We start from the raw sequence: 14,724 nt of genomic DNA, 5'->3' as shown, positions 1-14,724 counted from the left end.
TGATACATCAGTCTTGCTGCAATATACCATACTATTTTCGTGATATGTACAAGACAGAAAAATAGGCAAACATTAAAAACGATACTCTAAAACCATTAGCGCCTTTCCAATCATTTTTAGTCAGGCAAACATTACTAATATCATTATCATTATTTCCAGCTAAAACATGTCCCTTTAAAGACTGAGCACAACCATGCTCGCTTCACGATTAACGTAAACCACATTGTAATTATAACTATGATCGGATTAAAAAAAATTAAATAAAAATTAGGCGATGAGCAACTAATCTCTTTCATTTTCCACGTCCCAGGTACAATGAGAAAAGTGGCCGAGTGGAGTGTACCTTTTAAATAAAGCACGTCAATCAAAGCGAGGCACCTCAAAAATACAAGAGATCGGAGCGAGAAACATAAGTGCCGCCTGCATAATGAACACACATCTGCGTCGTATCTACCGCCATTTAGTTATACGTCTCTATCTTTCTCTCTTGTATAAATATTTAAGAGCTAGATTCACAGTCTCTCTCTCTCTCTCGATCTGTCAACTTTGGAGTTAGTTGTAGTGCACTTTCGCACTTTCTCTATCTCTAACAATCTGGAATTATAACTAAATCGCTAGTTTTCTCTCCCTCTCTTGATTTAAACAATTTAAACTTCCCTATTTCTATCTTTCTCTCTTCAAACAATGCTTGGAAATAAACCTCAAATTACTATGCGTAAAAGGAATGAATTGGTGTGAAAATTATATCCCGCTCTTCAATCAATCAATTATGACTTCCGGTGGTCCATCGGAATCTCTTATATACTTTAATGATGTTAAAAAGTTAACAGTTTGTGCCAAGAATTTCTTTATAATACTAGCAGAGACAGAGAAGCTCTCGTATACCGAAAAATCTAGAAACATTATTTCCCCGAGAAATGTCTTCGGGTAAAAAAAGTACATCTAAGTGTGAAAATACCAAGGTTTTCATAAAGCAAACCTTTTCACAAAAAGTATCTTGCACAACTAAAGAAAGCTGCAAATACCAAGGTTTTTCTTGGGAAATCTCTCACGGACTGGCTCTTACAAATTAGACAGAAATTTAAAAATTAAAGTTAATAAAAGCGTAATGAAAAAGGGACTTCCTTCATATTTATGCAGGTGTATAGGAAAGGCTTTGTTCTGACGAAAACAAGAGAGGATAAAAATGGCTTCTCTTATGCTTAGAGCAGGTGCGCCGAATGATTTTATCCAGAGAACCGAAAAAGGAAGGAGCAGTTTTTCTTCTACTTACGCAGGTGTATAGTGAAAGCTCCCCACTGCGTGGAGGAGGCGTGGAAGTTGCCATTTTCGACGTGCAGGTATCTGGTGGACACCGTCTGCGATCGCAGTCTGTTGAAGAGAGCCACCTTTGTACCGGACGCTATGCACACTGTGGATGAAACAATGGAAATATTATTTCGGTTTTAGTAGTTAACACAATCAGGTTAACAGTAAGAGGTAGTAGGGATGGTACTTTAGTTTTTACATCCCGGTTATTTAATAGTATCAGTAATATATCAGATTCAAAATTACACAAGAAATTACTTCTTAAAACCCAAAGTTATACTACATCAAATATAAAACCAAGCGAGAATTTAGATCATGAAAAGGATCAAACAGTGCTCAAATCACCATCATGTTAATGCTATAACGATCCTTCCCTCCGGCGACGAATAATTCAACGTAACTAAACATCAATAACCTTCTCTTTACCCCCAGAAAACACCTACACACAATCTCTCTCTTTTCTCTCACATATACATTCTCACAAAAAGGGGGAAAGAGGTTGACTGTCACCCCACTTTCAGTTTCCTAACCTCGCAATCTACTGACATTATCACAGTAACGTGCACTTCCATCATCCTGCTACCCTAACAGGCTAACGAACGCACTCCACCACACACTGGATGGAGGTGGTCGAGCAGAAAGTAGCCTTATTACACTACGCCGCAAAGATCACTTTTGCATCGCATACCCATTTCCGCTCCTCCGCTACCAGTTCAATCCTTCCAGATTTTGAAGGGGAAGGAAACGTAATTTCGCTTAATCGCTAATATAAAAAAAAGGCAGCCGCAGGTGCAACTAAACGCCCACACACCATCAAAAAATGAAAGAAACAAAAATGACTCCGAAGTACCTCACGTTTTCTCCTATAGCAACCATAGCTTCCTCTGGCTGGGTTTTTCTTTTTATTTGAGTAGGATACAACTCGTTTCATAACACTGTTAACAACTTTCACAACCTTACTTTGGGCGATTTATTGGCTCAAAGAGAGTTATCGATTTTTTTAAAGCATGGCATTTTTTTTTAATTGTACGGTCTTGCCAAACAAAGTGAGTGTTTCTGAAGGCACCAAGAATTCCAACTGAATTTCTTCACACCCTATTCCATTATTTGAGCCAAAGATACAGAGGTGGGCGAGCGGTTACCAAAGCTGATAATTCCTGCCAATACAATAAATGACAGAACACGACTAAGGATTCATTCAAGATGGATAATAAATTTCTCTTCACAGTCAGAACGTCTTCTTGGGAATAACTGGACTGTGTGATGTTAAAAGTCCAGATTTCAATGTTCCTCGGCCGTTATCCAGTTAAGGATACCTGAGTCTGGTGGTCCGGTACATTTCAGGAATGCTTCTTCATTGTTGTTTTATTAAAGTGCAAGTCAACACTTTGAGATTTGATGAATCAACGGGGAACGAATGGCTTTGTTATCTTTTACTGTCGGGGATCTAGTTGTAAACGACAACGATGCTCTGCTTACAAGGATGGCCACAATCACAAAACCATTTCAACAATAAAATCACTCTTAAGAGCTTAGCAGAAGGAAAAATATCAGTGATATCAGTTTCGTAATTCTGACATTAAGTTCTGGAACGCTCTACCTGTTTCTGTTTTCTTTTTATGTAGCTTCCTTTTTTTCAGAGGAAGCTCTAATCCATCTGTCGGAGTCAGATGCGGATATTTAGATGACTTTGCGGTGGCCATCTCGTAAACAAAAATCTCAATTCCACCTTTCTCAAATATTTCTCTCGAAAACAATTTCGCGAATAAGGTCGCTCTCATTGAGCTGAGATATGGCTGCGCAAATCAATCGTCTCTAGTCTTTAGTCACGGGGAAAAAATGAAGCTGGAGAACGGCACATATTAATCTACCTGAATCAGAAGTCCATTCACACTATTTAAATCAGCGTTTTCTCTCTTTTTACTCTGAATATTAGGCTACTTCGGCTGCCATAGCTTCCTCACAGTAAAATAAAATAAAAATAAAAACCTTTGACGTTCAGTGACTTTGCACTATACCCATATACCACTAAGAACATAAGGAAACCATGACGCAAGCTCAAATGAGCCCGAAATGAGCACCCAAAATTTTACGACAACAACAGATGTGAAGATGAAGAAGGAATTCCTATTTTTTCCTTATCTTATAACACTCTCTATCACCTCGTATTTCATCTAGCGAATGGCTGCAGGAAAATGAACGTGCTATAAATAGATGAGTGCTGAGTGACGTAGTATATACAAAAACATTACTACTAGAAAATTGTAGAGGAAAAATTACAGGGTGGTGAAGTCAGGGTTGCCTGCCGGAAGGAGGGGATGGGTGGGGGGGGGACTGCTGAAGAAACACTTTCCAGCAATAAATCGTCCTGTAAGTTTAACTATGAGATCCTTTTTACTTCAAAAACGAGACACATACAGACGACGAAACGCATATACCTGAATTAGTCTGCACGCGCGAGTGCGCGTGAAGACACGCGCCTCGGACCCCACGGGATTTAGTAATCAGCAGTTCAACGAATTGACGCAAATATTGTTGAATTTGCAATCATATACAAGGCCAGCGTAATCTAACAGCAACAAAAACTATTCACAAATTGACTCCATTGAAGTCATTTTAGTAAGCAACTGTAACTGAAATCAGTGCCGTCGAGTCCCTCTCCTTGAAATAAAGGGGAAAGGGAGGGTTGGGGGCAGGGGGGAGGGGCGACAGGAGACATTCTCGGAGGCAATGGACAACACTGTTTTTCATCAGGATAAATTATGGGTGGGGTTAGACCAGTCGCACGATAAAACCTAGTAATGAAAGTTGATCGCGTACATTACAGGAACGAAATCACACCGTTTAGCCGATGCAAAAAATAGAACGCCAAACGAAATGGTTTGCCAACGTCATCGGCTCTTTAAGTGAATCTTAGGCAACAGTCAACAAAACTGGCTGTGTGGGTGGTAGAGGTAAGTTGTAGCCATGTAATTTAAGGAGTACTTATAGGAAGTCATGTTTATTTTCAAGGACTTACGGTTTCCTCCACTAACGTCGCAAGGACATGCCGAAAACGCTACTACATCAAACCTACAAGTATTAAGAAAACCCACAATGCTCTGAAAAATGGCTGCACTTCGCCGTAGCCAACGAAAGCTAAGTAAGAACAAAGTGTCAGATCTGTCTTCAAGAGAGAGAGAGAGAGAGAGAGAGAGAGAGAGAGAGAGAGAGAGAGGCGCACACACAGGAAAGGGATAATATACATCCACTCAAATGCGACACACAAGAATGACAAAGAGTTCCAAAACACAATGAAAGAACTATAGGGAAATCGAAGTTTGTACACCTGCGGTGACTAGCACAAACGGAACTTCTGTGCCTTCTGCAGATGAGTACACACACAAAATATTTATATATATATATATATATATATATATATATATATATATATATATATATATATATAATATATATATATATATATATATATATATATATATATATATATATATATATATATATATATATATATATATATATATATATATATATATATATATACTGTATGTATGTATGTATGTATGTGGAATTTCGGAACTGAAAATAAAAAAGGATGGAAGGAAATAGATAAGAAAACACAAGATGTAAAAGAATCTTCAGAGACGAAATCCTAATAAATATAGTGAAGTTGGCAGAAAAAAAATCAGAAGCTGAATGAACCTGAAGTCGGGCAGAAAGTTGTTGTAGGAAAAATTAAGTTGGAAAAATCAGAGGATACTGAGAAGAAACGTAATATTGGCAGAGGAAAAAACTAGCTATTCAAACACTCTCTTGTGGGGGGAAAAATTTACATAAGTAATAACTAAATAGGTGGGAAGACACGAAAAGAGTTGATCCTGTTGAAAAAGATGGAAATGAAGGAACGTTCAAAGGTAACACAGAGAAAACTGAATAAAATCTTAAAAAGACTGAAATCCCTCAGGAACTTTGGAGGTGAAGTATATGAAGCCGCAGCTTATGAAATGAAACCAGTTTTCAGAAGAATATTCAGTAGGCCTAAACCTGGCAGCGTAAGAGAGGCTGAAAGAACGACATATCAACAAAAGTCGAAATGCAATGTACGTCGGAATAACAAAACATTACCTGAAAAACCAAGGCGTAAAGACTGAGCTAGCTGCCAAAAGATAACGGCAATAAAAACACATAACATTAAAAATAAAAGTTAGTAAAGGATGCAGTCTAGCAGCGAGCGACATCATGAGCATCTTGCTGCTGACTTCCGCAGGCCCAACCGGGTGCAATGATGCGAGCAAGTGAAGCGCCAGCAACAACAGACAGTCTATAGCAACCACCACCATCTTGAATCTCCGTCATATCGACGGGATGGACAGTACCCGTGGAGAAGGACGGGGGTTGGGGGCGAGGGGGTGGGAGGCGGATGAAGCAGGAACCACACTGTTAACCGCAGTGATCAAATTGACCACACGAACGACACACACTGGTAATAATAATTCAAGGGCGCCGAGCATTGCTCCAGGAGGAGGTGGAGGAGGAGAGGGCGCACACACGTACAGGCGTGCCCGCACGCACGCATGTTGGTCCTGCAGCTTCCATTCAAAAGAGTTCGCTTGGGAGGGGAGGTTTCTTAACAACCCGTAAATGCTCAACATATAAATTCCTCTTTAGTTCTCACAAGAATAAAAAATCACTTGCAAAATATTTGCAATTTTCTTCCAAAAAGAAATCATGAAAACTTCATACTTTTACAATGTTAACAATAATAAAAATTGTTTTAAAATTATGATTTTTAGTATACATTAAAAGTTTCAAACTTTGTAATATTCGACTGATACTACAAAAATCAAAATGTTTTTATATTTAAATGAACTTTTTCACCTTACAGATTTGCCTCGTTTCAACGTTGCAAATACACCATTTACCCTCCAGAAGAAATCGAACAGGTTTACTTAATTTAACAAAAAATCCTCACTTGGCTTCGAGAAACAAAAGCATATTTGGACCCACATTTCAACAACTATACTTTAAATTATAATAGTGTTTAATACGGAGAACACACCAACCATGATATAAACTATGAAGCCTCTTCATGTTACTAAAAGAAAAAACCTGCGAAGATGAACAAAATAGCAAGAGATCACTAACATTGTCTTCCCACACCTGCTCAAGTCCTGACCTTTGTCAATCAGTCCTCCGAAAAATCTTTCGCTGTAAAGACTGTTGTGGTGCGGAAAACAGTACACCTGGTCTCCCTCCCCCCGCCCCCCTCGCCCCTCAATAAAACACACACGCACACACAGACAGACACACACACACATACTCACACACACACACATACACCTTCCCGTCATTATCTCTCTTAAACCACAAGTCTCAAGCCACACGCTTACTACAGTACTACAATGCTGTTTACTTCTTTTGCTCTCCAGTGCATTTTGTTTACATAATCTCTTGGCTACGAAGCATCCCAACGCTCGATTGTCAGATCCACACATTACAGAAAATATAAATTATTAATTTACGGCCATCTACAATAATACTATTATTATTCAATTATGTACGTTAACATCGTTGTATTTATACGCAAAACACAACCCTATACATGTATAAGATATACATATTCTAAATACATGCACCCCATCTATTACTGTAGAAACAGTTTCTTTCACGATACATACAAACTACCCCATACATACTGAAATGACAAAAAGGAAATATATATATATATACATTTCTATTTCATTCAGCCAGCAACATAGGTAACCCACCGCTCTTATCTGGAGACCGGCCTAGATTTAAGAACAGTTGGTCCTACTTGATAAGAGGCAAGGATTCGTTCCTTCAAAGAGGAAACGGAAGAGGAGACCAAATTATTTTTGTTTTCATTCTGGAGGAAATGAAAAAGAAATGGTACCTGATAACAATTAACACTTGATTATGTCTTCTTACAGAAGGAGGCTACAAGCTTGGAGGAAAAGCAGAAGAATGAGGAAATACCAGTTTTCTTTTTTTTTTTTTAAGGAACGATCTGCACCCCGTAGCTAGAAAATATGAAATTTGCATCTTTATAGGACAAAAGCTACAAAACACCAGGGGGGAAACCAGAAGAGAACAAGGAATGCCCAAGCAATTCAGCATCATTTCCACAGTGACTCACGGTCGGCATTTTTGAGGCTCTGCTTCTTTTTGGACGGTTTCGAAATGACTTTGATTCTGCGGGAGTGGAAGACGCCGATGTCCGCCCCGGAGCCCCAGAACTTCTTGACGGTCAGCATGAAGTGTTTCCGCTTGTCCGAGTCGCTGATGAAGAGCGTCTTGGCCGCGCAATAGTGCTGTCAGGAGAAAGGGGGAAGAAGCGAATGAATAATCATACGAGTTGTATAAAATAAGGGTCGTGTTCCGGATTGCTATGAAAATTACTGTATGGTTAGAGGGTTTCATATTCTTTAGGTAAGGTAATTTTGTAAGGTTACATACATATATATGTTTCATATTCTTTAGGTAAGGTAAATTTGTAGGGTTACATACATATATATGAATATGTATATATATATATATATATATATATATATTTATATGTATATGTATGTATGTATGTATGTATGTATGTATGTATGTATGTATGTATGTATGTATGTATGTATGTATGTATGTATATATATATATATATATATATATATATATATATATATATATATATATATATATATATATATATATATATATATATATATATTCATGTGTGTGTATATTATACACACACACACACACACATATATATATATACATGTACATATACAGTATTTATAAATATATTATATATATGTATATATATGTTTGTGTGTTATGTATATATCTGTGTATACAACGACTTACTGCTGAATAATAATAATAATAATAATAATAATAATAATAATAATAATAATAATAATAATAATAATAATAATAATAATAATAAGCGCGCCTTCTCTCTCACCTTCCCGTTGAGGTCAAGCTGCTGCATATCTTGATCGGAGTTTCCGATCCCTATGAAGGCACATAGCTGGGAGTCCTGTTCGGAGGCGCCCGCCCTCTGCATCTCGTGGCGCTTCCGCTGCCAACCGTCGCCGTACAGGTAGATACACGGGGGAGGGCAAAAAAACCTAAGGGCGGAGAGAGGAAGAGAGATGTAGTGTATCATAGATGGATGGCGGGGTGTTGGTTGGTTGACAATAAAGTTATTGATAGTTTTATATATATATATATATATATATATATATATATATATATATATATATTATATATATATATTTTTAATTTATATATATATATATATATATATATATATATATATAAAAATGATTCGTATATACTGCACAAATATAAAAGTATATATATATATATATATATATATATATATATATATATATATATATATATATATATATATATATATATATATATATATATATATGTATATATAAAAATATATGCATATATATATAATATATATATATACATGTATATTATATATGTATGTAATATTAGAAAGAGACCGACGTACCTTTTTTCATTGCCGTAGCTTTTCTGAGCAACCTTGGCATGAAGGATGACCAATATCTGGTCACCTCGCTCCCTCAGGTATCGCTGCATGGCCTCTCGCGTCAAACGCTGGTCTTTTGGCCTGAAGAAAATCAAAGATGTTAATTATACACATAAATAAAAAAAATGAACCAGTTTCTAAAACGGGAAAATACAGAATATACACATGACCAAACGAAGGAAACCTTCATTTCGCTTATAATGAAAAAGGCCCCGAAAACTAATTATCATAATTAAACATAACGCAATTCGTGCTTCCTATTCATTCTAGGCCACCCTTCTCCGATGGTCCTATATGGCCATTCTAAAACAGATAACTACTACCAGTGGCCAGTCTCTCATGCCCCATTCTCTTCAAATAATAAATTCTTCCCACAGTTCCATATTCCGTGAGAAATCCCAGTTTCGCCCACGATTCCTAACTCCTATCCCACCCCAAATATCCAGGCAAGAAGAGACAATACGTGCACACGAATTCCTAATCTTCGCTGGACAAATAATTACAGCATACAGTCCTTTCTCTTCCCACCTGAGAGAGGAAAGATTATATGTAACCATACAGGTGTTGGATGACCCTGCGTGACCCAACGGACATCAACAAACCCACATACAAAGAGAGGGTCAATTGAGGGCCCAGCATGGGGTTCAGGAGATCTCTTTTGTTACCAAAACCTGTCGTGACCTTGTTCTGCAGATGCAGGGGTCATTAAATATCAGTACCGCCAGCTGTGGCGTTCTTCGCCCTGTGTGAGGACGTTGCTCGAGGTGTGGGCAAACAGACGGTAATTCACCAGAGCATATTGGTGAATTCTAAAAGAATAACGCGGGATGCACTAATTCTCGCATTAACACACTGTTCTATTCTGAACCGTGGCACACTTCTCACATTCAGAACTTACAATCTTGACCACCTCACGGAATGCAGATTTTCTCATCATTTATCATGTGACTGTACAAACTAACAAGTGGCTAAATAGAGGCCCCTATCAAGCAAAGGCTTTACTTATTGTACAAAACATTGGGGCGCCTAGTCTTCCGGCAATGGACGCAAACGAGACCAGCAGAATTAAGTGAAATCCTGAAGCTTTAGAAGTGAAACGATCGACTTGAGAAACCACAAAAATAATAAGCGAATGAAAGATAAGCTACATTTTTGGCAATTCTCTTCTTTTAGGAAACAATTTCAGAACTGACACCGTATGATAACCCAGCTGATTAAGAAAAAACTGAAAAGTCATCTAGTTATCTAAAAATGAAGACCCTTTCTGAAAATGTAACAATATCGTCATACAGACTCATTCTGCACTTACGCATATCTGTCATAGACTGGGGGCGAGGGAGTAGGCAGTGGCGAAGGCGGGGTATGAAGCGTGGGCATCACTGGCATGAGGGCATGGGGGTGGTGGTGGTGGTTGTGGGGAGGGCCCTGATGCCCCTCCCCATTCAACTTGTCCGGGGGCGTCAGAGAACCCGCCAACATCGCCGATCCAGGATCTGTGATTGAAAGAGCGATATAACAATAACACTAAAATTTTAAACTATACAGTTTTCCTCTTTTGTGCAGAAATTGAAAACAAAAATGTATCCATAAAGGTATCCAATTATATTTGGAAAATACACGTAATGCTGAAATAAAACGATATTTACTCAATAACAATGAAGCCGTTATCCAGTAGAGAATATATAAGTTATGTTATTTATTCTGAATCCGGTATTTGAAATAATAACGTCTCCAGGTATACTGGAAGCATTAAATATATAAATCAATCGTTAAAATCGTTATCTATGGCTTGAGCATGTAATTCCGAAACAAAAGATCGCATGGGAAATTCATAATTTCAAAGCCTTTCATGAACATCATTTGACATGAACCGCAAACATGCACCCATTCATGAACGTATTTATAAGTATTCCCTTAAACACGTACATTACACATCCTCATGCACAATCCCCTCCACATATGGTATTCATGTGTAGATATGTATATGTGCATACCACATAAGAACAACCTTTGGTCCTATGAAATGAGCAATAATAAATTACTTTATGATCCGTCAAAGGTCAATCTTTTACCAATAAAATCATAAAAATTACTATCAACTTATCGATAATGCAATAAATAGTTTCCTTAAAACCATTAATAAGTTAAAAATTGCACCTATGCAATAAAATACGGCTTCTAGATTTCAAGAAGGATCCAGTTTTATCGGAAATTACGGTTCACAAATACGGTTATTCAAACATTCAAACTGGTGTTCCAATCTTTGAGATCAATTATATCTTGCAAACAGTGCTGTTTAAAATATGCTTTTCATTTAAAGTGCAATCTTATTCTCAGGAAACGACTACTTAAACCAAAGTTCTCATTCTACGGTGCACTTGTGATTATTTAATCAAGTTACCAATTTAAGTTTATGGTGCAATTACGCTCTGGAAATACGATTATTTAACCAAAGAAATAAATATCTGATTTATGATATCGTCCAGAAAACATTCACATAATTAGCAATATAAAGTGAATATCTGTCACTCAACGAGGAAGCAATATAGATATTTCCATATGCATACATTAAAGGAAACATACTTACGACTTGACGAGTAAATACATTTATAAATTATCTAAAATTATAATTACATATTTCAGAAAGGTTTCAAGTCTTTCCTTTTCTTATATTAAAAAAGAACTTAACGATAAAAAACAAACAATTACGAACTGAAAAGGCAGATGTCTGTAACTCAGGGTCACTGATGACAAGACCTTGGAATTATCAAGAGACATAAAAATTACAGACAAAAATAAATATCATGAACACAGTTGCTTAGCTGAAGAAACAACACAAAGCTGAAGCCATTATTTGTCTATGCCTTATAAGGTTAATAATAAAATTATTCGCGAAATACATATAAGCATATCAGATGAACATTAAAAACTGACACAATAAATGGAAATGAGATAATGTGTTTGACAATATATACACGTATGAGTGATGCACCATGCAACCAACAAGTGCAAGAACGTGACACGCAAGCACATGCAAACCACATGGAATGAGATGTTAGAAACGGAAGCTAAAGAAAAGACGTGTGCCAACAATAAGTATAAAGAGGCAATGCTATAAAAGAGAGAGAGAGAGAGAGAGAGAGAGAGTATTAAATCACGAAAAACTACAGAATCATTAAATCATGAAGCATTATCAAGAGAGAGGCTGTGCAGGTGCAACAAGTAGTAACCACAGCTGCAGTAATAGCAATAGCAATAGCAATAGCATTAGCAGTAGTAGCAGTAGTAGTAGTAGTAGTAGCTTACATCTGTGAAATCCGTAAGTCTTGACATCTGCTGAGGGCCACGCTGCGAATATGAAAAGAAAACAAAGAAGAGGAAATCATAACAAAAGAGGTCATATTCTGTTCTACCGAGGTTAACTATAACAAGAGAGCATTTTTTTCTTTTTCTTTTTTCTTTTCGTTTTGGTCAGTGTACTGGTCTCCTCTCGTAGTGGGCTGAGTTCCTGTCTTTTCCATGACACTTATTTTCCATGAAAGCGTTAAAATCATCATTATAGCTGTATATATATATATATATATATATATATATATATATATATATATATATATATATATTACCTGACTGTACATACCACCAAATGATTCAGGAATACAGAAGATATATATATATATATAAATATATATATATATATATATATATATATATATATATATATGTATATATATAATATAAAACATCATAATATATACATTATGAACGAATGCAAAAGCCACTAAGCGGTATAATAAAACTTTTAAAAATTCTCACTGCGACAAACATGTAAGGAAAATATTGGAATTCATATTGACAGCCAAAGCCAATGTTAATCAGTTTCACTTTCTTTTTTTTTTTTCAGGAAAAAACAAAACTCAGCTGGCATTACAAAAGGAGGCGCTTTTTTTTTCTCTGAAAGGTTATCTTTTGTGGAATATAACTATGATTAAAAGCAGAACGAGATTAGAAAAAGAAAAGGAAATAGATACTACATACAAAGGTTTTAAAAGGATTAAGAAAAACACACCAATATTGAGTTTAATAATCGAAATAGTAATATATATATATATAAAAGCTTCATAAGTGAAGTACGAAATTTGTCTCGGATTCGGTAATGAATAAATATTCGAGGAAGCATAACGCACAACATTTCATTTGAGAATTATTTCAAGTGCAGCACCCTACATAACCTCAACACCATCATTAATAATAATAATAATAATAATAATAATAATAATAATAATAATAATAATAATAATAATAATCATCATCATCATCATCATCAAATGAAATACGTGTGTGTGTGTGTGTGTGTGTGAGAGAGAGAGAGAGAGAGAGAGAGGGAGTCAGAGAGAGAATTCAAAGAGAGGAGGCCCAAGGAAATAAGGAAAAATTACAATGAGAACAAAATAAAACTTTGAAATAGGCAATGAAAACATACATGCCCAAATTTATATAAAAAGAATTATTCTTTACTTATGATTACGGTTAACTTCCAAAAATGTCAACTTGTACTACCATATAAATAGGTACATTTTAACGGGAATGTTCCAGAAAGTCGTCGTATGTCGTTTGAAATACGTTACTTATTTCTCAACAAAAGGACACACTTTATTTACCTATAAGATGTGGATTTTCGTGGTACTTATACTTCAATATATGTCTTTCAAAAATCAGCCGAAACAACGCCATTATTTTTATCTTCAAAATTCACTTTTGATAATATTACCATTAGCGTCATTAAATTCGAACATCATTATTAGCCGGAACATGAACTTCAGCATCACAATTATTTCCAAGAATTACTTCAACATCAGCATCAGAATCATTGCCACAAATTACCTCAACATCAGCATCATAATTATTCCCCAAAAATTACCTCAACATCAGCGTCATAATCATTCCCGAAAAATTATCTCAACATCAGCGTCATAATTGCTACCAAAAATTATCTCAACATCAACATCATAATTATTTCCGAAAAATACCTCCACATCAGCATCTTCAGTTCTAAGTCACCCTCAACATCCTCGTTCCCGAACACCACCAAGATAATGCCTTCAATAATCATTCATCAAGTCTCAAATTTTGCCTTATGGCCAAAAATGAGATTCTTCTTATTATGATATAAAAAAAATATTGATTAATACATAGGAACATAAGGTTCATACCTCACCATAAAGTAAATTTTAATTCATTCAAAATGAGAGTAAGAGTTCCTTAACACAAGACAGACCTCCTGAATGCTTCGAGCATGTTCTATACTTTGTGTGTTCATATAAACTAGAAGAAGCCGCGTGCGCGCATGCATACACGCGCACACTCACATATACACACACAAGTTTGTATTTGTGTATTCATATAAATACGGCAGACATGAGAAAAGTGTTCAACACACTCACAAATTTGTATTTGTTACATAAATACATCAAATGCATAAAACGTGTGTGTGCATGCAAGCACAAACTTTAGTGTCTGTTGCTCAAAATTACATAAAGAGAGAGAGAGAGAGAGAGAGAGAGAGAGAGAGATAAACTTCCTTCTTCCCTGCAGAGGAACAATGGGCATTGTGTTTCCCAACCGACCTTGGCACGTGTCCTTCAAAAATTTAATAAAAAGAAAATCGAAACTGACACAAAGATGATGATATATTAAGTGAAGGCGACGATGGTGGTGTTAGCGGTAGGGAATGTTAGAGGGATGGGTTAAAACAAAGAGAGAGAGAGAGAGAGAGAAGCAATAAAAAGAGACGAGATAACCAAGAGTTAATTATCATACCGTAAATTGGTGGTGGT

General features: G+C 36.2%; 1 protein-coding gene across 12 annotated transcripts in view; it reads right to left on the bottom strand.

Annotated features, from left to right (window-relative positions):
* Positions 1–14,724, bottom strand: part of LOC136832238 (recombining binding protein suppressor of hairless-like) — a 385,818-nt gene that overhangs the window by 5,155 nt on the left and 365,939 nt on the right. For 8 of the 12 annotated variants that reach the window (XM_067093094.1, XM_067093098.1, XM_067093099.1 and 5 more), the window contains 6 exons: positions 12,197–12,238; positions 10,200–10,383; positions 8,852–8,971; positions 8,285–8,450; positions 7,466–7,640; positions 1,274–1,411 (listed from right to left, as the gene is read on the bottom strand). In XM_067093094.1, coding sequence (XP_066949195.1) covers positions 1,274–1,411; positions 7,466–7,640; positions 8,285–8,450; positions 8,852–8,971; positions 10,200–10,383; positions 12,197–12,238 — 825 coding nt within the window. The remainder of the gene's footprint in view (positions 1–1,273; positions 1,412–7,465; positions 7,641–8,284; positions 8,451–8,851; positions 8,972–10,199; positions 10,384–12,196; positions 12,239–14,724) is intronic. The other 4 variants (XM_067093100.1, XM_067093101.1, XM_067093093.1 and 1 more) reach the window with 1 other exon arrangement.

This window comes from Macrobrachium rosenbergii, chromosome 49 (assembly GCF_040412425.1).
Source record: "Macrobrachium rosenbergii isolate ZJJX-2024 chromosome 49, ASM4041242v1, whole genome shotgun sequence".
NCBI lineage: Eukaryota > Metazoa > Arthropoda > Malacostraca > Decapoda > Palaemonidae > Macrobrachium > Macrobrachium rosenbergii.
The sequence above is the reverse complement of the archived record's forward strand: the minus strand, read 5'-3'. Positions and strand labels throughout refer to the sequence as shown.